The following is a 27729-nucleotide window of genomic DNA, read 5'->3' on the forward strand; positions in this document are numbered from 1 at the left end:
TATTCCAATTTTAAACATCTGTTTTCTATGTGAATATATAGTAAAGTGTAATTTATTCCTGTGATCAAAGCTGAATTTTCAGCATCATTACTCCAGTCTTCAGTGTCACATGATCCTTCAGAAATCATTCTGATGATTTGCTGCTCAAGAAACATTTATGATTATTATGTTGTGCTGCTTAAACGTGACCTATAATGCTCCTTTTCACAAGATGTACTATAAGTAATATAAGAGTTTCAGCTCAAAATCCCCCACAGATCATTTATTATAGCCTGTCAAATTTCCCTATATTTGGGTGTGAGCAAAAACACGCCGTTTTTGTGTGTGTCCCTTTAAATGCAAATGAGCTGCTGCTCCAGAAGAGGGCGGAGCTTTAACAGCTCAACAACAACAAAGCTGGAGAATCTCACGCAGCCAAAATGAGGAAAGTGTTCAGCCTTACATTGTTCAAACCGGAGTCGACACTGATGGAGAGACTCAGGAAGAAGTTACAACTTTTAGACGTTTCTGAATGGTTAGTGGATAAATTGATGTAGTTGCTGTGGAGTTGATTCAACTCATCCACTAGCATGTGCCGTCATGTTCATCTTTTGAGCAAAACCCGTACGGATGCCCATTATACATAGCATACAGTTACTTGTTATACTCAGTTGACACAAAATTTAGTAAATAGCATATACTGTATCGCTCTAGTATGTGAATAAAGTTGGACATACTTATTCTTTATATAAAGAGCTGGACGATAATATATTGTGCACTGTATATGACCTTGTATCAACATGACATCTTGTCTCTAAATAACCGAACTACAGCTAGGGTTAATGTTCAGATTGTGTTACATGTGGAAGGTATAAACATGAATTTTTCAGATATTGTTTTCTTGTTGGATGTTGGCAGTGGGAATGAGTGACGTATTCTGCTGCTCCGGATGTACCAGTAGATGGCAGGAGTGATTTTCATTACGATCAAGAATGCTTTGTCTGTCTGGAAGGATGATGCTAAGACTGTGAAATATTATATATGAAAATCATAATAAAAGACTAATGAAAATGTTAACCGTTTCTTGGTTGAATATATATCTCATTTGTCCGTATATTGCATTAGTAGCCATGCATCATCTGAGTCACAGACGTAATGAGGATATTAAATTTACTTTTGGAGCAGATTTGCAAGGGCTTTCTTTTCCGCATCATCCCTCGTACTGCTGACGTCTTGAAAGGCAAGATGCCATTAACCAGTGTCTGTTGTTCTGCAGCGTCGAGAGACTATGAGTGACTCACTTACCAAATGGCCTGCTTTGGCCTGGTGCGTACCTGACAGGGATCGGACCCGCTTCATAACACTGATTCCCTCAGCTAATTGCTTCTCACGCTGAAGCCAGTGTGTGTGTGTGTGTGTGTGTGTGTGTGTGTGTGTGTGTGTGTGTGTGTGTGTGGACCTTGCTAATAACAGGAGTATCAACAATGACGAAAGGCTCTCAATCGATAGCAGACGGTCCCTGGCGGGTTTCTGTCGATTGGTAAACAAACAGGAGAGAAAAACGCAGCCGAGTCGGCTCAGACTAGTGCGTAGCGTGCTCTGAAAATACTGCAAGATTATGAGGATGATATTGATGTCATGGACCCCGGGGACGAGCCAGGACTCCTTGTAGTCGCAGACTCCTGTCAATTAGCGTAACAGACACAAAGACCGACTGAATGCTCTTCAGACACAATGCTGTCATGTTCCCCGTCATTCATCGGAAACCAAAATGACGCCTCTTTTGGCATGCTTCATGATCGAGACATGAGGTGGTGATTCGGTCTGTGTTTACATTGAGTTGAGAACCAAACATTGACAATCCTGCATAATCTGCCCACAACTAAACACAGCACATTGCGGCCTTTGTTTTGCACTCTAAATATACTGGGTTAAAAACAACCCTAATTGGGTTGAAAATGGACAAACTCAGTGATTGGGTCATTTTAACCCAGGGATTGGGTTGTTTTAACCCAGGGATTGGGTTGTTTTAACCCAGTGATTGGGTCATTTTAACTCAGTGGTTGGGTTGTTTTAACCCAGGGATTGGGTTGTTTTAACCCAGCGGTTGGGTTGTTTTAACCCAGGGATTGGGTTGTTTTAATCCAGTGATTGGGTCATTTTTTAACCCAGCGGTTGGGTTGTTTTAACCCAGGGATTGGGTTGTTTTAACCCAGAAAATGGGTTGTTTTAACCGAGTGATTGGGTCATTTTTAACCCAGGGATTGGGTTGTTTTAACCCAGCGACTGGGTCATTTTTAACAAAGTGGTTGGGTTGTTTTAACCCAGTGATTGGGTCATTTTAACCCAGCGGTTGGGTTGTTTTAACCCAGGTATTGGGTTGTTTTAACCCAGTGATTGGGTCATTTAACCCAGGGATTGGGTTGTTTTAACCCAGCGATTGGGTCATTTTAACCCAGCGGTTGGGTTGTTTTAACCCAGGGATTGGGTTGTTTTAACCCAGGGATTGGGTTGTTTTAACCCAGTGATTGGGTCATTTTAACCCAGTGGTTGGGTTGTTTTAACCCAGTGATTGGGTCATTTTTAACCCAGTGGTTGGGTTGTTTTAACCCAGGGATTGGGTTGTTTTAACCCAGCGGTTGGGTTGTTTTAACCCAGGGATTGGGTTGTTTTAATCCAGTGATTGGGTCATTTTTAACCCAGCGGTTGGGTTGTTTTAACCCAGGGATTGGGTTGTTTTAACCCAGAAAATGGGTTGTTTTAACCCAGTGATTGGGTCATTTTTAACCCAGGGATTGGGTTGTTTTAACCCAGCGACTGGGTCATTTTTAACAAAGCGGTTGGGTTGTTTTAACCCAGTGATTGGGTCATTTTAACCCAGCGGTTGGGTTGTTTTAACCCAGCAAATGGGTTGTTTTAACCCAGTGATTGGGTCATTTTTAACCCAGGGGTTGGACTGTTTTAACCCAGGGATTGGGTTGTTTTAACCCAGTGATTGGGTCATTTTTAACCCAGCGGTTGGGTTGTTTTAACCCAGGGATTGGGTTATTTTAACCCAGGGAATGGGTTTGCCCAATGTGCTGGGTAGTTTTATTTAACTCAACTATTGTTAAAAAATGACTGTATTGTTTAATATTAACCCAAAATATGTTGGAAATAAACATTTATTAATCCATTTCATAAATGAACATTTATCAATAAGTTTAGTGACTAATAATTAAACAATAAACATTTATTAAATTTCTTATTAATAAATGTTCACCTTTTGATTATTATTGTTGCCTCTAGTAATTATGTGTCTGATTTTAAATTTCCAACCTAGTTTGGGTTCATTTTAAGCCAGACATATAGTGATTTTTAAACAATAGTTGAGTTAAATAAAACTGCCCAGCACATTGGGTAAACATTTAACCCAACCATTGGGTTAAAAACAACCTAATTGCTGGGTTTGTCCATTTTGAACTATTTGGATTGTTTTTACAGGCATTTTTTTAGGTTTTCCTGCTTGAATGTTGATTATTTTCCTCATATTCTCCATTGTTGCAGCTCCTCTCTTCCCAGTCTGTCAGTAACGCTCTGTTTAGTTCCTGTCTCTATGAAGCCCCGCCTTCTGAAAAGCACAATGTGCTCTGATTGGTCGGCTGGAGCAGTATGTTGTGATTGGTGTTTGGGAAATGTCCCGCCCCTTACCATAGCCGCCAGTTTCAACACACTACTAACTAACTCAACCAGGCCCCGCCCCTTTATTCTGCATATGAATTATTTAAATGAGGAATATTGTGAAGAAAACTCAAGATGGAGTTCAGAAACACTGACACTGATGTAGAGAAGAACTCCCGCTGGAGGGACTTTGGAAAACGTATTCATGCTCAAACAGCAACATTACACACTAAAGAACGTGAAACAAAACAAAACAAAACAAAACAAAACAAAACAAAAAAAACATAATAGGTCCTCTTTAAAAAGTTTTGAGAACATATTTTAACATTCATTTTATTCAGGCTTTTTTTTATGCCACCCTGAGCTGCTTTTGTTGCAATGGTCAGAAGTTATGAATTTTATTCCTTATAGCAATCAGTTTGTCACAGATATATGAGGAAAATGAAGTGGCTGTAAGTGACATACGGAGCATGTTTTGTCCTATTGTAATGGAGGGACATTGGACTACTGTTCTGAAATTATCAGTCCATTTCTCTTGCTCTCAGCTTCTCATGTGACTGTTTTTATCCTGTTTTCATCATGGTCCTCCTCCTTCACAAACTCACCGATACACACTTATACATTGTTCTTTATATTTTTGTGCAAGTAGGAAATCAGTCATTTTAGGATTAAGGAGGAACTCTTAGGAGAAGAGATGAAAAAAAAAAAGAGGAAGACAAAAGTTATTTCTCATACATCAGGAAACTCGTTTCTAATGCATCGCTAATCTGCAGTCAAAGTCTGCATGAATCATAAATTCAGCCTATCTATTTTCTAAATGCATGTTATTGATCTTTTTTTTTTTTCTCATATAATCATACACTCTAAAAAATTATTCAGGGCACCTGTTACCACAACTTAAATAAATGAAAGGTTGCAAGGTAAAAATTCTAATTTATTGTTTTAATTAAACCTATTAAGTTGCAAACATTATTTTGTAGAGTTCTGTTGACACAATAATGTTGATCATTATATCAACTTAAAATCGTCTGTAATTTAAACTCAAATTTCTGCATTAATTGACTTTAAAAAAAAAAAATAAAAAAAAAAACTTGTCTTGATAACTTCAGAAATTAGGATTTCTGATTCCCAGCATGCTTTGCATAGAACTGGATAAGGAGAATAAATGTTGAAATGAAGTGTTAATGCATTTGTTTCTAGTGAGGGTTAGTGTTTAATGCTGTTACAAGAAGTTTGTGCTGAAGAGAAGGTAAACATTGACTCAATGACTGCGCTAATGCCAGTGACAAGTAATATCTTACTTGTTCATTAAATATACATGTTAAATAATATGTTAGTGTGTGCTGATAGCTGTTGATTTGAACTGATATTAATTGGTTCCAGGGCTACAACTCTGGTAGTTGGAGTGACTTATTTTATTCAAGTAATCAACTTAATAATTTGTAGCATAAACACAAATTTTTAAGTTCCTCTAACTCAGTGTAGCTTGTTGGTTGAACGTGAATTCACTCAAAAAATTACCAAACTGTTGCATTCATTTGCCATACTTTACGCAAGAAACCGCAGCAGGTGCTCGGACACACCTGAACTCTGTTCTGACACAAGCATGCATTGTATTCTCAGCCTGGCCACAAGGGGCGCTACAGTAAAGTGAACAGAAGTGTAAAGTAGGGGTGTCTAAACCTGCTCCTGCAGAGATTAACTTCACCTTGCCTCAACACACCTTCCTGAAGACCTTGATCAGCTGGTTCAGGTGTGTTTATTTGGAGTTGGAGCTGAACTCTGCAGGACAGTGGCCCTCCAGGAGCAGGAATGGACACCTCTGGTGTAAAGTGTTTTTTCTGTCGGGTCACTCAGGACCACACGCTTATGTTTGCATACTGCTGTATGTTTCTGCATGTTTAATACATCTTGCACACAGGTGTAGTGGCCAAAAAATGATGTCTAGCCAATAGGAAATTTGACACCTTCAGTCTTTATTCAATATTATCAAAAATGTGTTGAAGATTTTGTAAGCATATTGTGCTTGTTTTATTTGTTTATAATACACTGAAACATGCCTAATTTTTTTTTTTGGCCAGACTGTCATAGAAAGAAATTTTAAACAAGAGAGAACCAATGAAATATTAAAAACTGATTATGTTGAAGTCAATGTAAATTTTTTTTTGTTTTGTTTTTTGCACAGTAGAATTAAACAAGCATGTTTCACCCACTAAATAAAAACAAAGAAAAGTAATTACGACTTGTTTTCTCAGAATTGTGATATTAACTTGCACTTACAAGTTAGATTAAATCTAATTTCTCACAGATTAAATCTCGAAATTGTGAGAAAAAAGTCGAAAGATAAAATGTGAGATAAAATACTGAGATAAAAAGTCACAATAACCTTTTTATTTTGTATTTCATGGTGAAAACAAGCTTCCATAAACTTGTAGCTGTAGTTTGTGTTCTTAAATTATAGTTTAAAATAATATTTAAAAAAATATTTTCCTCATATTTTGATGGCTTAATCAAACATTAAAAAAGTGATATTTGGTCATTAAAACAAATATCACTTTTGGCCATACTGAACTCAAGCCATCAAGGTCAAATCTATGTTGACGAATACGTATTTTCTGGAAAATAAGTCATTTTTTTTTAATCTTCTGAAACATTCTGCAACTAATATAACAAAGCGACTTGTACAATTAACATCTAGCACACAAAACGTGCAAAATGCACACATTTGCATTTATGCTGAATAAGAGCGGTAAGGGAGTTTATTTGTGTTGCACATTTTCTTTTTCACTTTAAATTGGTTCAGGCTTGGCTTATACAATAAATGAATTATACTGTAATTTATGTTTGTTTTATACTTATAATTTTCATTCTGAATACTGTTCTAAATCTAAAATACACGCAACTAGCAAACAGCAATGCAATTTCGTCCCTATGTGACTTATTTATCAGGAAAATATGGTATTTAATGAAATGAAAATTCACCCTATATATTTTATACATGCATGTTACAGATCTTATAGTGAACGATTTTAAATTGTTTCACTTGAATATAAATCACAACGAAGACAAAAGGATCGGTCACTACTTAGATTAAACTTTGCAAACTTAAACAAGTCTTCGTTGTAGTTTTATTTTTTCAGATTTATTGTTATCAATCATTTTAACTCTGATTAAAGTTTAATTAAATGCTACAGTATAACAGCACTGACAGATATAAATGAGGTTGTGATTGGCCATCAATCAGCATCAACGGAGGCTTGTCAAACAAAGTATTTTGTCGCAACAGCAAAACAGCAGGAGTGTTTTCTTCCCAAACTGTCTGACATCATACCAACTCACACTGCCAAGAATCTTTTATTTGCCCTCCAAGTTTTGCTTACAGTTCTGACTTTTTAAAGCTCTGCAAACCGAAACTTTTTAAAAGCAATTCCCCCGAAAACGAGCGACTCAACAGGTGGAGTGTTGTGTTTTGTGCGTGCTGAAGATAGTCTTCGCTGAAATTGAGTATATGTCTGCTTATTGGAATAAAGCTGCTCAGCTAGGGAATTGCTGTCCACACATTCAAAGGTGTGCAACCAATCCGATCACGGTGCAATCTTCGTTCACCGAAGAAGAAAACCACGGATGCTGTCCTTATAGTCGGTGTTAAACCCTAGGCAAGATGCTGACTAAAATCAATTTTCCAGGGAATGCTATACCCATGGATTTTGCTGGCCATTTAGGGTGATAGAGAAAGCAAATCGAATCAGCTTATAGGCACCCTTGAGCCAGTTTGCTGCTTTTCAACGATGTGCACTTTTATTTGCATTCTTCGTGTCCCCTTCTGAACCCCGGATTCAATCGAAGCCATAGCTCCCTTCCTGGAAGATGGTTATAGGCGTTCCTAGAAACAGGGACATTTCCTTCAATACATTAGGCCGAATGATCGGAATGACCTGTTTGTTGAGGTTTTGGGTCATCGGATGAATCAATTCCTCGGGCCAGCTGGCTAATGTTTGCACATATCAGATGCTGATTGGGGACAGTAATAGGGTGAGCTCAGATGAGTTACAACAGATAATAGCATTTAGACGTCATGATTGTCTTGTCACTGAGAATGGGTTTCTCTGAGAGCTGAGAGGTTTGGTGGATCAGGGGTCATCGACAGTTTCTGTACTTAAAACTGTTTTTGTTTTTGCTTCGAAAACCTTGGTATTGAACTTTGTATGGGATCCAGACTGGTCCAGGGTGGGGTTGTGATTAAGGTGCTGGTGAAATCGTCATTTAGAAACAGAATCAGGACAAAACGAACACTTTCCGGAAAAGTGACCATGATGTAATAGGTGGGTGTGGCTCTGAGACTCCGCCTTCTTTTACGTGAAAATCTTCTTCAGTCAATTTCTTCTGTTCAGGCCGTCAAGGTCAGACGTGAATGAAAACATGAGCGCTCTGGAGAGCTGCTTTATAGTAGAAACTGAAGCTGCAATTTAAAGAGACACCGACACCGTGTCCTACACGCTGCGACACGCAATAAAAGGTATCTCTATACGGAGCCCTGGACATGACATGCATGAAAAAAAATAGTAGGCTAAATCGTGCGCATGATTTATTAATTTGTCCCCTCGATTTACTAAAACGTGCACACGATTTACTATTTCGTTCCCTTGATTTATTAATCATGCACATGATTTATAAATCAAGGGAACGAAATACGGTCTAGTAACACGTGCGCACGATTTAACATTGTTTCTTGCATGTCATGTGCGGGGCTCCGTATCTCTACCATGTTAATCTTAGTTTTTGTCCCAACTAGTCGTGACGCGCGAAACGGTTTCTGTTTTTCTGCGACGGCGCGGCTGGAACAACAACACAGAGTATGGCAATGATAATCTCAGGTGCTGTGTATGTGCTTTATTTAATGTTAAATGCATCTAATATGAGTGAATATTATGAAAAAAATTGCTTCAGTAACTCAGTATGTATTTTTAATAATATTAAAATTGTGTGATATTCATGAATTTGATTGTGTAGCTACTTATCCATTTCGTTGCGAGTGCCGGGAGCTTGCCAAGATTCGTCCACACTTCTGATTCGCTCTGATTTTTGATTGACAGCTTGCCGCTGGAATATTGTCACATCGCGTCTGGTTAGGACCAAGCGTGCCACACGAGTCCTGAAAAGCGTCTCAATCGTATAGGTATACAGTACGTCATAAACCCCGCTCTCTCCATGTAATGTAATGGGACGTGAGACAAATTAAACCAAAGCTATTCGTTACCAAAGCTATCTCACGACCAATTCGTTTGCATTTTATGAGGTGGCTAATTTGTACAAATTCATACGATTTGTGTAAACCCCAGTGCCGGGTAGGTTTAGGGGCAGGGTGATTTGTACAAATTCATATGAATTAAGCCCCGGGTATATTTCGGCACCGTCCACCGTGATGTAATTTTCGCCATACGGAGGGCTCGCGTGGAAAGTTTGAGACCGTGCGTCCACGTGCAACAGCGCATGCAGGACAGAAGAGTCCACTAGGTGGCAATACACACAGTAAAGAGCAATTCAAAAACAAAACGAGTAAACTCAGAAGCATGCCTTGTCCGTCGTTTTTGATTCCTGTTCTCTTGGTGTATCTTCTGAACTATGTTGCAATGGTGGATATTCCAGAACTGTTTATTTCACAGTTTCTACAGTATTTCTACAGTATCAATTTCTACAGTATTAACTGATTCTGCAGGAGTGTGGGCGGGGCCTTTGATATCGCGGCTCACTACTGCGCTGACTCAACACTCAGCACCATATCGCCACTGTCGGCTTCAGTTACTAACAGTACACCACTGCTCACGTATTGTGGACTTATTTTTACCCTTGAGCGAAGAACGATAACTTTGCCGTGAGGCCTTTAGGGTTCCCCGCCGTACACCCTCTCTGTCTGACCTCCAGTAGATCCCCCCTCATTACACACACACACACACACTTACAAACACACGTACCTAATTACCCTCGCTGTTTACTCAGTTGAAACTGGCTTAGGTTACTCTGCATACATAAACATAGCCATAATCGGTTTGTCTATTTTTCACATGTGCAGTTGAGCAGTCAAGCGTGATTTTTCTAGGAAACCGCTGGTGGTAAATGTGTGTGCACGTCTGCGGCTCTGTGTTTGTCCACGAGCGGGGCTGCTCTCATCAGCATTGATATTTCATGTTACACTTTTCTGATCATCTGTTTCCCATTTGCAGAAACTTTTTTAACCCTTTTCGCAAGCGCTGAATGCCACTCTAATGGGCATATTTGTTGCCAACATATGTGTTGTCTGGGAATGTATGATTCGACATGAAGGTCAGCTCCTTCACGCAGGACTCCTAACACATGCAAAAACAAGAGAGAACCAACAAAATATTAGTAACTGATTGCTGTAGTCAAACTTGTATGGTCATTAAAAACAAATATCCCCTCTGAACATCACTTTGTATTTTCTAAAGCATTATTAATCTTTGTTAACGTTAGTAATGGTTTGTTCATGTTAGTCAAATGTTAACAAACACAATAAAAAAGTTTAAGTGAGTGTTGAAAACTAAGATTAATAAATGCTGTAAATCTACACTTTGAAAAGTTCTGGGTTAAAAACAACCCAAGTTGGTTAGAAAATGAACAAACCCAGTGATTGGGTTGTTTTTAATACAGCGGTTGGGTTAAATGTTTGCTCAACGTGCTGGGTATTTTTATTTACTCAACTATTGTTTAAAAATGACTATATTTCTGGCTTAAAATGAATCTAAAATATGTTGTAAATTAAAAATCAGACACATAATTACTAGAGGCAACAATGATAATCAAAAGGTGAACATTTATTTATCATGCATTAAACATATTAATAAATGTTCATTTCCAACATACATTAATTTTAAGCAAGCATTACAGTAATATATAAACAGTTAAATAAAACTGTCCAGCAGGTTGGGCAAACATTTAATCCAGTTGCTGGGTTTGTCCATTTTAAACCCAACTTGGGTTGTTTCTAACCCAGCTTTTTTTAGTTTATTGACTATATAACTTTGCAACTGCATGTTAACTTATTCCACTAACCCGAAGCCTAACCTAACAGTCTACTAATACTCCAATGAGAGTTAATTTACACGTAGTTACTTACAGTATAGTTAGTAAAATGTCTAAAGTGGACCATCAAAATAAAGTATAACCCAATACCATTATTTTAACTGGTTTGAGTGTTTTTATGTCCATAAAAATCCAAATAAAAAAAGGATATTTCAGTGTATTATTCTAAAATAGTCTTTATCACATGGTCATTGGATATATAACCCATTTTTTGTAGACTTTCAAGTAAAAAGAACTGTATCGTAGTACTGTTTCCGTGATTCCACACACCCTCTCACACCTCTCCATTCACTCTCTGTTTTGACTTCCTCGACTCTGTGCCTCTGCCAGGCATCTCTCATGAAAGTCATTATAGCGCAATGGATTGCAGTCTTCCCCCTCCATCTCTCTGCCGCTGTAATAACGTCTCATTCATCAAGGCTGTTTAAAGAGAGTTGCCTGTGCGTAAATAAGGGGTGAGGTCTGGCAGCCAGAAACCTGCTGATGCTATCAGGGAGATGGGCGGCTTCCTCATCACTGTCTGCTGGAGCTCTCAGTGACTCAGTTCGCTGCAAAAAATATCCTGGCGAATTTATGGCAGCTTATGGAATCTTTCAATTGTACAAAAGGTTAATCAGATTATTAAAAATGTATTAATTCTAAATTAAACAGTTCTTTTAAAGGGGTACTTTCGTTAGTGTGTAATGTTGCTGTTTGATCATGAACAGCATCTGCAAAGTTACGACGCTCAAAGTTCAATGCGAAGGAGATATTTTCTTAATTTTTTAAGGACTACAACAAACGGCTGGTAGGGACTACAACGAGCTTCTTCCTGGGTTGCTGACATCACTAACCCTAACATTTACATAAACCCGCCCCTGAGAACACACAACAAAGGGGGCGGGGCCATGTTGGGCTGCTTTAGAGAAGAGGAAGAGTTGTTGTAGTCGAGTGTTGTTGTCATGCCGTCATTTTACACCAAACGAGGGTCAATTCAACACAAAAGATGAACATGACGGCACATGCTAGTGGATGAGTTGAATCAACTCCACAGCAACTACATCAATTTATCCACTAACCATTCAGAAACGTCTAAAAGTTGTAACTTCTTCCTGAGTCTCTCCATCAGTGTCGACTCCGGTTTGAACAATGTAAGGCTGAACACTTTCCTCATTTTGGCTGCGTGAGATTCTCCAGCTTTGTTGTTGTTGAGCTGTTAAAGCTCCGCCCTCTTCTGGAGCAGCAGCTCATTTGCATTTAAAGGGACAAACACAAAAACTGCGTGTTTTTGCTCACACCCAAATAGGGGCAAATTTGACAAGCTATAATAAATGATCTGTGGGGTTAGGGTTAATGTATATATAGTTTTACTTGGTTTTATCTTTTCCATTTTTTTTCAGTTCAAATACATTGGTTTTGTTCAGGATTGACTTGACTGAAAAAGATCCAATATTTTCATATTCTGCGGCATGTGCTCTGATTGAAAACGAACTAGAATTCCATGAAACGTCTCTTAGAATGAGTCAAGACCTCTCATCTCCCTGCGTACCCTACCGTCCCTTCTTCTCTGGCCCTTGCTCGTCTTATTATTGCCCCTGAGATGGAGTCTCTTGACATTCACACGTGGGCTGACCTTTTTTGGTACAGTTTCCAATTAAATTTTGACAGGTCCTTGTCTGTACAAAGCGCCCCGAGATGCCCTCAGTCTGTGGAACTTCACAGAGATACACCACTTTTCAGAGTGTGTTGTTGGCGACTCGAGGTGACTCATCGACTGCGCCGGAAGGACGTTTGCTCATGGAGATAATTGCATTTCTCTCACCTGTGCCATTTATTTTGCAGGCCTTCAAAAGTGCCACGATGAGCTCATACTGGTGTGCGGGGAAGGGTGATGTCATCGAGAACTGGTGCCGCTGTGATCTGACTGCGCTTGGCAAAGACGGGCTGCCCAACTGCAGCCCCCTGCGGCGGCCGGTGTAAGTAACCCTGACCCGGCGTTCTCAAAAACTCTTTAGGCAATACTCGATTCGTGGCACCTGTTAAGGCATCCTCCACTGCTCAAAAAGCAGGAAAGACAAATTATGATGCCAAATATGCCTCATCTTCACTGCCAAATTCATGACATGCTGAGTCACATAATGAAATATACACTGCTGTTCAAAAGTTTGTTTGTTTCTGGTGACACTTTACAATAAAGATCCATTTGTTAAGATCACTTAAATGCATTAGTTAACATTAGTAAGTGCATTAAATAATTTTAACTAATGGTATCTTATTGCAAAGTGTTACCTATTTTTTGAAAGAAGTTTCTTCTGCTCAACAAAGCTGCATTTATTTGATTAAAATACAGTAAAAACAGTTAAATATTATTACAGTGTAAATCAGATGTTTTCTATGTGAATATATAGTAAAGTGTAATTTATTTCTGTGATCAAACAATTTTCAGCATCATTACATCATTACAGTCTTCAGTGTCACATGATCCTTCAGAAATCATTCTGATATGATGATTTCCTGCTCAAGAAACATTTATGATTATTATCAATGTTGAAAACAGTTGTGCTGCTATTATTCATTATAATTAAAACAAAAACAAAAACAAACAAACAAAAGAAAAGAATGTTTGAATGGTAGTTTACAAAAAAATGCAACTAAGTGCATTTTGGGTTCCAGATGATCTGCATTTTTAATGTTTTTTAATGTATTTATTTTTTATATATATATATTTTATATTTTTTTATTTTATTGATTATATTTTTTATATTTTATATGTTATTATTTTATATATTTTATTTTATTTGTATTTTATTTTATTTTATTTTCACTTATGTATTGAAAATAGTTGTACTGCTATTATACATTATAATTTAATAAACAAATACAACACAATGCAACTAAGTGCATTTTGTGATCCAGACAATCTGCTTTCATGAAAGAAATAAATATTTTTAATGTTTTTTTAATGTATGTATTTATTTTATTTTTTATATTTTATATTATATATTGATTTTATATTTTATATTTTTATATTTTATGGTATTATTTTATATTATGTTATATTTTATTTTATTTTATTTTGTATTTTATATTTTATTTTTATATGTTATATTTTTTTTTATATATTTTTTTATTTATTTATTTATTTATTTATTTGTTTGTTTGTTTGTTTGTTTGTTTGTTTGTTTGTTTGTTTGTTTGTTTGTTTATTAATTTATTTGTTTCTTTCTTTCTTTCTTTCTTTCTTTCTTTGTCTATTTATTTTTTTACAAACCAGCCCGCAAGATCCAAACTGCTCCACACTATTTACTTTCAGCACAGATTTTGTAGGCATGTCTGTGTCTGAATCAAGGGCAGAAACCTTGTGCAAGGTCACAATTCCTTCTTAGCGAATTCCCCAAGGTGTCTTAAGTGTCCTGCCTTCCTTTAAAATAGCCATTGCTTCAGAGGCACATCTATGATGTCTTAAAATGTGGCCTACTTAGGCAGCATTTTGTCAAATCCTTCTAGCATGCTCACATTGTTGGCATTTCTTCATTTTCACAGACTGAGACTGGCTCCACACCTGGAACCCTCCAGTACGATGGTGGCGCTGGAATGGATCGATGTGGAACCTCTGATTGGCTACAAGGTTTCAGATTACATCATTCAACATAAGCGAGTCGAGGACCCGTCAGAGGCAGAAATCTACACCGGTAAGAGCCACTCGCAGGTTTATCAACAATATTACAGAAGGACGCCTGCTTCACACAACTGTACATACAAAAACTTATTTTTCTGCAAAACACAAAGTACAAGGTGAATTACACTGCTGAGCAAAAGTTAGGAGTGATTTAGTGTTTTTGAAAGAAGTCTCTTCTGCTCGCCGATTCTATTTAGTCAAAAAATAAAGTAAAATATTCCAATGTAAAATACCTGTTTTCTAGGTGAATATGTTTTAAAATGTATTTTATATCCAGTGATCAAAGCTGAATTTTCAGCATCATTACTCCAGTCTTCAGTGTCACATGATCCCTCAGAAATCATTCTGATATGATGATTTGATGCTCAAGAAAAATAATTTTGAATATTAGAAACTTCAATGAACTTTTATAACATTATAAATGTCATTACATTCACTTTTGCATCCTTGCTGAATACAAGTATTGATAATTTAATAAGTAATTAGCATTATTTTATTTTTATTTAATGAAATGTTCTGTTTCACAGTTTCCACAATATTACTCTTTTGACCGGTAGTGCACGTCAGTGTATGATGAATAATATCTTTACTTTCTTGGCATCATGTGTTTTTCTACTCAACCTGACAACCTTTCCAGCCTTAATTTTCACTGCTACTTTTGTCCTAATGGACCTTGTCCAATCTTTCGAGATGCTTCCAATAATTTAGATGTGAATGTACCATTCTTACGTCTGTGATCAATTTAGAAATCTAATTTCCCAGTGCTGGGAAATTGCAGTTCAGTCAGGGCTCTACAATGATGTTGTTCTCGTAGCCTGCAAATCTTGTTAAGCACTACGATTTCAGGGTTACAGGACCAGAGGAAGATGAAGATGAGGGAAGGGAGACGGGTTACTAACAGCCTGTGTGACTGGCAGTGACCTATACCCATCTGTCCGAGTCAGAGCCTGTGAGTCAGAGCTCAGGTGACAGGAATCTAATAAAAGACGAGAGACAAAATGTTCAGGTTGAACAGGCCAGGGTTTAGTCATTGCAGCCAATCAATCTAGCAGACGGAAGAGTGCTGATGAGTGAAAGCAGGAGATGAAGACGCCTACTGGCAGATGGTGTGACGTCTGATCGACAGACCTTGATCGGTTATATCCAACCAGGAGACTGACTGCAGGATTACACCCTTCAGTGGTCCGAAACGTTGACCTACAAGCCCATTCCCACTCGCAAGGCGTCAAAACCCCAAGCATGGGCACTATTAAGATGCCTGCCCCTATAGGTGTTGCTCTATCCACAAAATAGGAACTTAAATGCATCAGATCAAGACTTATAGGCCCAGTTTCACAGGCAGAGCTTATCTGATAGCAATCATAAACGTTATCCTGGTGTGTATGACTCTGATTGACAAACAGGTACACTATGTACAGTGGGCGTCCATACGGGTTTTGCACAAAAGATGAACATGACGGCACATGCTAGTGGATGAGTTGAATCAACTCCACAGCAACTACATCAATTTATCCACTAACCATTCAGAAACGTCTAAAAGTTGTAACTTCTTCCTGAGTCTCTCCATCAGTGTCGACTCCGGTTTGAACAATGTAAGGCTGAACACTTTCCTCATTTTGGCTGCGTGAGACTCTCCAGCTTTGTTGTTGTTGAGCTGTTAAAGCTCCGCCCTCTTCTGGAGCAGCAGCTCATTTGCATTTAAAGGGACACACACAAAAACGGCGTGTTTTTGCTCAAATTTGTCAAGCTATAATAAATGATCTGTGGGGGATTTTGAGCTGAAACTTCACATACACATTCTGGAGACACCAGAGACTTATATTACATCTTTAAGATATACTTTCAGTTAAAACAGCTCAAACATGCATTTTAGTCTGGGACTGTGAAACCGGGGGATAATTGTTTACATGCATTTGTAAAAGTAGAACAGATTTTTTATATATATATATATATATATATATATATATATATATATATATTAGCAGCTAGCCTCACCACTACCCTACCAACAGTGTAAAGCATGTACTGTAACAGAAACATGTAAAAGTATAACAAATGCTTGTGTTGCATTCTTCTGAAGCCATATTATGTGAGGAATAGAGAGAAACTTAAGGTTTTAATAGTTTAAAATAATCGGAGACACATGAGAGCATTTCAAAGCTGATGTAAGGCGTCTTCAGGCGGCAATGCTTGAAAGTGTGCACAGTTTCTGAGCTTTATGGCAGATAGAGACGGTGAACACTTTCTGGACACAAATCAATCATTTGGCCTCGGAGCACTTGGTGTTTCACGTCTACATTTTTCGCTTCCACAGAACACTAGTGGACTTGGAGAACCACATTCACACCAAATTAACCAAACTATGAAAGCACCGCTCCAAAAGCTCTAGTGTAAAGACAACCTGGTGATGACAACATGGTTATTTTCTGTCCCGTGATTATCATCAGATGGTGACCATAATCTAAGGTGAAAGACACGCTAACAGGGGCTCCTTTAGGTTCTGAGATTCAAGCATCTTTTGGATCGTGTATCACATTTTGTAATATCTGAGACAAAAATACTCTCTTTGTTTTACTACAAAGGGATCAACTGTTGTGATATGAAATGAGAGGATTTGTGGAATAATGGCAGAAATATTCTTCAAGAAGGATGCATGGGAAAAGAAATTGGTATCAGTGTCAACAAGGACAGAATATTTGATAGCTAAACAAATATTAAAGTCAACTTTCTTAATGCACATTTCTGGTGTTGTTGTGCATGGTTTTCCAATGCAACTCACTTTCCCTTTGGGAGGATGTCAAAAGGAAACCCTCTTATTTTTCACCCTCTTGTCGAATGATAAATAATGTCATAATGCAAAGAATTAATGTTCCTTAATAAGGCTTCATAATCTTCATGTAAAATACAATAAATATATATATCACATTTTTTTTTTTTTTTTACTATCTGTTCAAAGATGCCAGACTAATTTTCTCAGAGTTTCCCAAAGAGTTAAATGGTAATTTGCAGCGTAAACATTTCACTCGAGTTTCATGCCAAGTTCCGATCTGCAGTGAACAATCAGTACAGGACCGAACGCTAGACTCGTGCTTTCTCAAACTGATGCTGAGACTGTAATACTTACGGTATGTTTTGACCACGAGGACTGTGCAGTTCACTTAAAAAGTGAAGACAAAAATAATATTTCAGCCAAACACCCCCCTGCTCTCTCCGGCTCCATAGACAAACACATGTCGTGATATAAAAAAATTTCACAACCAACCACCGTGTTCACCTAAGGCAATTGACTCACTGCCCACAAATATGTTTTGCATTTACTAATTAAACTAAATAAAATGTTTAGCTTTGTGCTGACCAATGCTGGGAAGCCAGAATGTTCCTGTCTTGCCATCTATAAACAACTTTATTACATGCTGTTTGCCTCACAATTTTGTACACATAAAATCAGATTCTCGGCAACAATGTGTCACCATGCGTTACCATTAGCTGAACATCATGAGCCCGTCTGACACATATTCACACAGCAGGACGAGGAAGGGTTTATGCGTTCGACACCGCAAGCCAATTATAATGGTTCAGACAAGACCAGACTCGCTTTTTGTACTTTTACTGTCTCCACCTTAACACTTTTTCTTTGAATTGAAAAAATGGAGGCTAGAGGAGAAGGAGGGACTGAGTGTTACCTTGAAATTACAGTCATATTGATCCGTGACCAGAACTGGGTAGTCATTGATTACGTGTAGTCTGGATTTCAAACATTAAGTACTTTTATTACATTTTACTTGTAATCAGACTATTGTTACTTTTCTATTGATTACATGTTATTGTAATCATGTCACAATGGCAATTGATTGTATTTCTTTGTTCTAATTTCAATTTTCCTTTCTAAAAAATATGCCTTCTGCTTATATACAAAAGTTCTTCCAGGTTTGTAGAGTTGCACACAGAAACTAGCCACTAGTCATGTGACTATCACTGAAAACTGATCAAAACAGCATTTGATCACTGGATTTCACTTTCAACAAGTGTTTTCTCAACATCAGCTCCTGACGAACACAATAATTATTATTTGAAATATCACTCAGTGTGTCGTTTAACCATGTTTTAGTGTCTCTGGAAGGCGTTTGTCTTTCAAACACATTAAAAATGAACAAATTCACATCATTTCATATTTACATGCAATGCAAATTTGGGATTCCCAAACTTTTTTTGTCAGCTGAACCACTTTTCCCTAATATATTTACTTGAAATAAAAGATTTTAATTTAATTATTTAGGTCAGTATTAATAATAATAAAATGAAGTTCATGGTTCTATGATGTCAGCTGCATGTAAACAAATATACATGTTTTAATCTTTTTTAGGAAATGTTTTATTTTGATAGTTTTTTTTTTTTATTTTATTTTTAAATTATTTGTTTTAATTTTTTATGATTTAATTAACAGCTCTTAATTAAACTCACAAACCCCGAATCCCAGTTTGGGAGATCGTGACGTAATTTAATGTACTTGGAATATATATTGGAATATATTTTCTGTAACATTTTAGTATAGGGAACATGTATTCACTATTAACTATGACTTTTCCCTCAATAAACTCCTAATTTACTGCTTATTAATAGTTAGTAAGGTAGTTGTTAAGTTTAGGTATTGGGTAGGATTAAGAATGTAGAATAAGGTCATGCATTAATATGTGCTTAATAAGTACTAATAAATAGTTAATATTCTAGATATATGCATGCTAATAGGCAACTAGTTAAAAGATCATAAAATAACGTGATACATTTTCTTTCTCTTTGTATTTTTATTTCAATATGGTACAAGATTGGCCTATTCAAATCAATGCAATAAACAAATTAGGTCAAAAGTAATCAAAAAGTAGTCCGAATACAGATTACATTACTAAATACAATTTTTGTCATGTAATTTGGAATCGGTATCTGAGAACAATCTGTAAGTAATCAGCCCAGAGCTGTCCATGACTTGATTCTTGCACAGTCCCTCACTTTCAGGCACCAAAGTTGTCTGGTAAATTGTTTTGGATGGTTCTTTTTGTTTAGCTGTTGCAGGGAAACTGTCAGTGTTTATTTCTGTACTCAAAACTTGCTGGTAACACGCTTTTTGGAGTTGCAAGTAATGCAAGGAAAACTAGCTGTCCCGAACGTCAGAATGAATCCATCATGGACACAGTCAAAACATTAGACAAGCCAAAATCAACTATTTAGTACACCATTAAGGGAGGAAAAAACACCACATATTTCCTGTGCTCAAAGTTGCAGTGCAATGGCAACAGATTGACATAATACTAATACTAATGAATGAATAAGGACACTCTCCAGGATGTAGGAGGTATGAATGTGGTAAAATGTCATCTCAATACAAGGGCACACATAGAAAAAAATCTTACTTGAGAATTTTGTCTTGTAATAAATCACTTCTCAGGTCATATAATAATAAAAAAAAAGAAAAGAAAAATGGCAAAGCATGTACCTTACATCTTCACATGGAAAACTTGAGCCTATCATGAAACTTTTCTCAGTGTTTTCAAGTTTGCAGGAAGTCCCACCATTACCAAAAACAGGTTTTATTGTGTAGGAATGTGAATAAAGTGTAAATATGTTAAATAGATCACTCATCTGACAGTCCGAAGACAAAGCCAGATGAACGGGACTTTTTCCTCAGTGAACACTGTGATTGGAACAGCGTAGGACAAAAAAAGTTAACTCTTTTCAAGTGTTGAACCTCTTGCCACATTGAAGCCTCTAGATGGCATCCGTCTGCTGAAGCACTGCAAACTCACTGGCACAGTGAAGGAGGAACCAAGTGAGATGCTTCATGGATATTGCTATTAGCTCTGACCTTGTCAAATTTAATGGAGATATCGAAAAGCCAGACCATAGCCCCTTTTCAAAATCACATACACAGCATAAACGGACGTGACCTGCTCGGCAGCTGACGTTTGTCTCTCTCATCTGATTCCTTCATTGATTTGCCCGTTTGAAACAGGGCCAACATCTTTACAAGTTTCCGGAAGCATTCATACACGGTGGGCGATAACCGAATACAGCGTATACGAACATATGGCGTAATGCATTTGCTTTTCTTTTCTAAAATTTCTTTTTTGCAGAACTGTTTGAGTTTATATTGAGATCTCTGACTGTTGATTGCAGGCATGTTGGCATGTCTGAGCGCAGTTTGAGACATTTAGACTTATTATGCATCTATAAGGGAGACGATTAGTAGACAGTCTGCTTAATATCTGCTAACACTTATTTTGATGCTCCCCAACAGACATTCACTGACTGAACCCTGACCTAACAGTCTACTAATACTCTAATGAGAGTTAGTTGACAGGTAAATTACTCATAGTTAGCAGAATGTCTAAAGTGGATCATCAAAATAAAGAACACTACAATGTGTTGCATTATTTTTTCAGTGGCTGATCTTTTGCTTTATTTGCTTTTTGATTTAGTGTCTCTGCTCACCAGTTCCAATGATTTACAACAGCTGCTTTTGATATATGAAGCGCATGCAGCATTTGTGAGACATGAATTATGTATGCTGACATATGACATCGCACTTTTGCTTTTCTTTTAGAAATGTTCACTGCTCAGTGGTTGCTCTTTTATAGCTCACCCCTTTACACTGCACACGTCTGCGGTGCGTTACGGCTCCCGTGAGGTTCTGTTCCGTCCTCTGCGCGGTGTCAACTCACACCAGGAGCAGCTGGATTCACAAGATTTGCCTGTCCGACATTGCTTTCCTTGATTTTTCGTGTTTTTAATGGCTAAATTGTTATATTTTGTCTGGTTTAATTGTGTCTATCGCTATGCCCTACTTTGTTTTTCTGTAGCCTACAGATGAAGTTAATACACTTAAAAGTCCAGTTATGGATGACAAAGATTGTCAACTTCTGACCTCCTAGTGATGTGAAACATGAGCGGGGTGATTATTTTGACTTTATTTTGCATTTGAACTGCATGGTCTGCATCAAAAATGAACTTGCCAACCCATCCTTAGCGAAGCGGCATGGCGAGCCGCTTCTGGGACGTGATGTAAACACAAGCATTGACTAGAATGGCTGCGATCGAGTCCGGTGCGTCGAAACCGAAACTGTAGGCGGTTTTGTGTCTGTTCGAACACATTCAACCACATGATCCTTTCGAATGCGTTTTCAGCTCCCTCTGGAAGTGGTTGAAACTGGCCAAGCTCAAAATGCTTTAGACCCCGTTTACACCTGCATTTGGCGTCGTCCACTTGTGATCCGATTGGCTAAAATGCATCTTAAAACAGGTGCCTTATTGGAGATCTCAGTTCCTTCATTGCTATTTTTTCTTTCTCTTTAGGATAAATGCAATGAGATGCTCTTTGAAATACAGTAAAAGTGAAGAACTATAATATGATCTATGTTCTTCATTTGAGTTCAGATTGAGATGTTGGGCTTTTGGTTGCAGACTTTGGCTTTGTGTGAGACATTATTGAGATCTCTTCTGAAACTGAGATCTCTTCATCGTCTCTGTTGATAAAAGCGGCATATGCTGGTTTAGGTACGTTTTGACAGCTGAGTTAGTTGCTTTTGTCCAGCTTAAACCAGCTGTCATGCTTCAAAACATACCAGCATAGTCTCCATTCGATCTCACTGCTGATTCGTTTGTGATGATGATTGTTTAGACAATTGGTTGCTGTAACGAAATCAGACTTTAGGGGAGGATACTGTAATGTCTCGTGTTGTTTTTAAGTGGCCGTTCTTCCGGTTATTAGTGTTTCTGCCCAGCAGTTCCAGTGCTTTACCACAGCTGCTTTTGAAAGCACTGATATATGACGGACGCTGAGCATGACATGCATGATGAATGCTGACACATGACGTAACGCGCTCGTCTCATATAGGCTGGCGACGGCAGCGGGACGTCGCAGTCGCAAGACCACACATGTTGGTCTGGGTTTCTTAATTTGGGCGAGCTCTCGTTCCTGTTCAACCGGCAGCCTGGAAGAAGCACGCTTCTTCCAAATCCGCTAATTAACGACGAGAAGGGTGTCAGAGTGTGAGTATCTCTCACTGTTTCTCGCCACGGACACATAATGGGAGTCTGCGAGATATGAGACGCGAGGGCGGGGGGAAACGCGGAGAGGTACGAACGCGAGAAGGAACCAGCCGCCACATGCCAATGATGTCATCTCACAGCTCCGCTGTCAGACGGCGCGCTGCAGGACATTCGATCTTTGATTCTCATCTCCGTCTCAGCCTCCCGTCACAGCAGGTTTCTTATCGGGAATCCGTCACTGTCCGACACCTTCCGCTCCCAGTCTCCCTCGTGGAGGGTCGAGCCTGTGCTCCGTGGAGGGCTATCCTTTTGTTTACGTAACAGTTCCGGCATCGGCTTTGAGCGGAGCTCTGTCCCAGAGTGCCGATGCTTGTCGATAAGCCAGCTTGTCTGAAGAGAGATTCAATTAAAAGGAGATAAAAGGGTGTCCTTCAGGATGAGTGGAGATAACGAATTGGAGAGCCTCAGCTGACTTGCTTTGTTTGCTTAATTAAGGATGACCTCATCGCTAAAAATGGCTCCCGCTTCCCCTGGCGTCACGAGTGGGGCCATCAGCAGATTGGAGTACAGGCAGCAAGCCAAGTCTGGCTTCTTTATTCAGCACACACTCACTCACACATCCTCGCAAAACACTCACGCTAATGCAAAGTCGAGGCTGGATTCATTTTGATGCATTTTCACAAGTAGCAAAGCATTCGTGCAGATAATTATCATGTCATGCACGTGAACAGAAACGCACACATATGAACTGCAAACCCATGTAGTTACACAGTCAAAACCAATTCTTCCAGTACACTGTAAAAAAAAAAAAATCAAATCAACTTAAATAATGAATTTGATTCAGATAACATGATATTTTGAGTTTCGCCTTTATTGTATTAACTCAAATTTTTAATTTCAATGAACTCAAACTTTTAAGGTAACCTAACTTTTCTAAGTTAAACCAACAATTCTTTTTTACAGTGTCGGTGCAATGCAGGGTTATTATAGTTAACTTTTTTTTGTGCAAATCCGAGTTTATATCTCACAACTCTTAGAAGGAAAAACAGAATTGTGAGATATACTCGTTAGATATACGAGATTTAAATCCTGCGATTTTTTACTTTTTTCCCCCTCAGAATTGTGAGCTTTAAAGTCCGAACTGGGAGATATAAACACGCAAATGAGATAAAAATGTTATAGGTTTAAATTTTATTTCCTGCTATAACTGCATGTGAATATTATGTAGACTTACTTACAAATTCATGCTTTAATAGTAGATCATCACAGGTTTCATTAGCCCAGTCTGTGACTTGCAACATAAACGTCTATGTTTAGCTTTAAAGGGAGTCTTCAATGACGTTTTTCAATAAAAATGAAGACTATATTTTTTACATTGCGATTCTGAGATCCAGAACATTTTTTTTTCTCTTTTTTGCCCATTTTCCTCCACTTGTTACCATTATTTTTTCTGCCACCACTATGTGCCCAAATGTGACGTTCAAATTAAATGACATATACAAATGACAAAACACACACAACAAAACTATTACAGGCACATTTTAAGTGAAATAGATCATTTAAAATAAAAAAATAATTCAAATGAGTTATATAATAAAATATATATATTGATACTAAAATAACACTAGTGCAATGCTGCCAAAACACATTTTTATTGTCATTTCATCTGTTACGCAAGCAAAGGTAGTTTGATGTCGTATGACGTCACTGTGATTGGTGGTTGAGTGCAGGAGAGCTGCTGCCACAACATTACGACAGATCATGTGATGCCAATTAGCTCGTCTGGCATTTAAGTCTAAAAGTGCAAAGGGCAAAGACAATCAGACCAATTTAAGCCACATAAACGACATGGAACTTTCCCTTGTTATCTAGTTATGTGATGTTTTTTTTTTTGCCAGAGCAGAGCTTCCCAAAGTGTGGGGGTGTGGCCTAGGCAAAAATCAATCAAATTAAACGTTCTATTTTCTGATTTCAGTTTGAAATATATTAAAATTAACATTTTAGCACAGGACAGCCTGTCACTCACATCAGATCGACCAATAGCAAACCTCAACCATCCAATTGTATATTTTTTTAACCAGTTCTTCAAGATATTTCAAATGATTTTTAAATATGTTTTGTGACATAATACCTGAATTAAGTTGTAATCATTATACAGAAATTACACAAATTATTACAGAAATGATTATACTGGCAAATGCATCGAGTTACAGTATTTTTCTGCCAACATTTCATGTTTGTGTTGCTGTGCTTGCTTCTACTCTCTTCTGTTCTCCAGGATGAAGTAGGCCATCACATTTATTTTCAAGGTTTCCTCTCATTCTTCTCCAGGGAGAGTTTAATCAATGCTTCTGTATCAAGCACACTGGCTCAAATATCGTGGTTAGGGCCATTACAGGGACTGTGTCTCTGCTAATAAATTGAATAGACATAGTGATGTCAGATTAGCAAATGGCCTTTTAAAATGCAGAGCTGTGATCAGTCTCTCTCTTTATACATCACAGTCTCTTGGACATAAAAAGGCCATCATGTACTTTTTTGACTTTGTCAGACTCGTCTCTAATTAGCTGTACGACTAATGGCAGAAACTCCAGCTCTGTATTACCTTTTCAGATATGTAGTATATCAGACTGTACAGTATGAAAACACTGTGATGCAAAAAGAAAAAGATCAGACTTTACTTATACAGGCAGCCTGTATGTAATGCACCATAAAGGTATTCACAAAGCATTCAAAAATACTGTTCCTAAATAATCGAAAATTATATCTGGTATTTTGTGGTTTAATGTGTTATACTCGTTCAATACCTGTATTAGTCATCTTACATTTATTTATATTTAGATTTAATTTACTAGTAAATGAAATTATCATTTTTCTTCATGTTTTAAACAGTCCATAAACTTTATTTGCATTATGCATACAGTAAATACACATATTTATATGCATATTAATTATTTATTAATTGCATTATGCATACAGTAAACATATTTGTATAGGTATTTTATTTATTTATCAATTGCATTATGCATACAGTAAACACATATGTATATGCATATTAATTATTTATCAATTGCATTATGCATACAGTAAACACATTTGTATATGCATTTGAATTATTTATTAATTGCATTATGTTCAAGTTCAAGTTCAAGTACTTTATTGTCATTGTGTAACACATCGAAATGTATCTTGTGCCAACCCCAAAGTGCATTAAGAAGACAATACAAATGACTAACAACATCTACTAAAATACAATAATTAAAAACATGAAATAGTTACTAATAAATAGTTAAATAATTGACATCATACAATAAATAATGCTATTAAAATAAACTTCAGTGTTAAGACAAGTAATTTAAAGTATATCAGCATAAATATTATTGTTGAACTTATTGAGCAGTATCTTATTTTAAATGGTCAGGGAGATATCAGAGGTCAACAGAGTTATTGCTGTGGGGAAAAAAAACTGTTTTTAGTCTGTTTGTGCGTACACGGATTGATTGAAAGTGCCTTCCAGATGGGAGGAGCTGAAACTAATTGTGACAAGGATGAGAACATACATACTGTATGCATGCATATTCATACAGATTATTCGACGGATCTAATCTAGATGTTAACTATATTAATACAATGCTTTCTTTAAAGCTGCAGTCTGTAAGTTTTGCCTCTTTGTCTCCATCTCTGTTTGAAACCTGCAATTGCAGTTGTTTGCGGAATTATCATCTTTACGTGGGTTGTGCCTCGGCACGGCTCCTCAGCTCAGATGAATCTAATGTTTGCTGTCAATCACCATACCGGTGTGGATACTGTACAGATTGCAGCCTTGAAAGTATGACCAAAATAAGAATCACCGGAAAATACTATCTGAACAAGTAACATGTCTGCCACTTTTGTTCTGACCAACTGAGAAAAAAATCTTTTTTGTGACGCACTGTTGTTCGGGGAGACCGAGACGGCAGAAAGTGCATCCTGTTTGTTTTCTTTATTTGACAAAAGCACAATGTGTTGTTGTTATTGTAAGTTTACACCTTAATTTTGAATGATGTATTACTCACTTTTTAGTATTTTAAGTTGAAAAAATGCAAGTGATCGCGCCGGCACCTCCTTGTCATGCAGTAAAGCGTGCAATACTTCAGCTTCCACGCTCCGCACAAACACTTGGACATATAATAGTGCACATTTATCTAGATTAACATTAAATCAAGCAGCCATGTAAAGTTGCAACTACTTACATGTTTCAAATGATAAGCCATATTTGAGGTTGATAGATGAACATTTGGATTTCCTGCCCGACATACTGTAATTACCACAAGGACCCGCCGTTAACGATCTGTCTGTCACGGACTGTGTGATTTTGATTTTGTTTATTTTTTCTGCAACTAACCTACTAATAAAATCTTGGTTAACTAATGTTTAGTCACCTATTAGGGGGCAGCCCTAGTATTTTATAGCACCTAACTTAATAAAACAGGACGTGTGACTATAAGGAATGACTACCCCAAAATGTACATCCATATGCAAGTTTGAGTGACTTTATTTAAAATAAATTAAGCTATTGTCACGTGTCAGTGATTGTGCCATAGGTTGCCAACCCCTTGTTTAATGTATCACATAACCTAAAGTATGTTCAATGATAATATAAGAAATATGTGTCGTTTCCATTGCACTGTGACCTTTTGGACTCTTCTGAACTTGCACTGATCTCAAGTGAGCGTAAAACCAGCAAATGTCTATGGACATTAATGAGACAGAGAACATTGCTTCAGGAGATGAAAGAAAAGCCTGGACTCTGTAGCAGCATAGTTGAGAACAAACGACCTGTGCTTTGTTTTGGTTGTTACAGAAACATATGAGGGAGTCATATCCACTTTGATGCAAGTGCCCTCACTAGTGTTTTATCTGGAATTGTGTTTGCACTATAGCCTTTCAACTGAGTGGAAACGTGAATTTTAGCTCGTCTTCCAGAATTATGACGTTCCTCCTTGGCATTGAACCACACAATTATGAATGCAGTTTTGGTTTTGGAGGCATACATGGCATGGCCATATGAATTCATAAACATAGGTTTTCATACAATCTCCCTAAGCCTGATGCTTAGATTTAGGGGTGGAGCTTCATGTTTTAGCTTTTTCTAAAAAGTTAAACTGTAAAACCGAACATTAAAATTAATTAAAGGAAATAAGTTTGTTTCACTCAAATAATAATGAAAGTTCATTCTACTTAAAAGAAAAAAGTTGGGTGAACTCAAAATTTGATTGTAGTGAGCTGAACTTAATATGACTGAGTTGCGTCAG

General features: G+C 37.5%; 1 protein-coding gene across 1 annotated transcript in view; it reads left to right on the forward strand.

The window, feature by feature from the left end:
- Positions 1-27729, forward strand: part of LOC137033835 (astrotactin-2-like) — a 460374-nt gene that overhangs the window by 402504 nt on the left and 30141 nt on the right. The window contains exons 18-19 of the mRNA XM_067406219.1: positions 12559-12692; positions 14260-14408. Coding sequence (XP_067262320.1) covers positions 12559-12692; positions 14260-14408 — 283 coding nt within the window. The remainder of the gene's footprint in view (positions 1-12558; positions 12693-14259; positions 14409-27729) is intronic.

The sequence above is a fragment of the Chanodichthys erythropterus genome, chromosome 13, assembly GCF_024489055.1.
Source record: "Chanodichthys erythropterus isolate Z2021 chromosome 13, ASM2448905v1, whole genome shotgun sequence".
NCBI lineage: Eukaryota > Metazoa > Chordata > Actinopteri > Cypriniformes > Xenocyprididae > Chanodichthys > Chanodichthys erythropterus.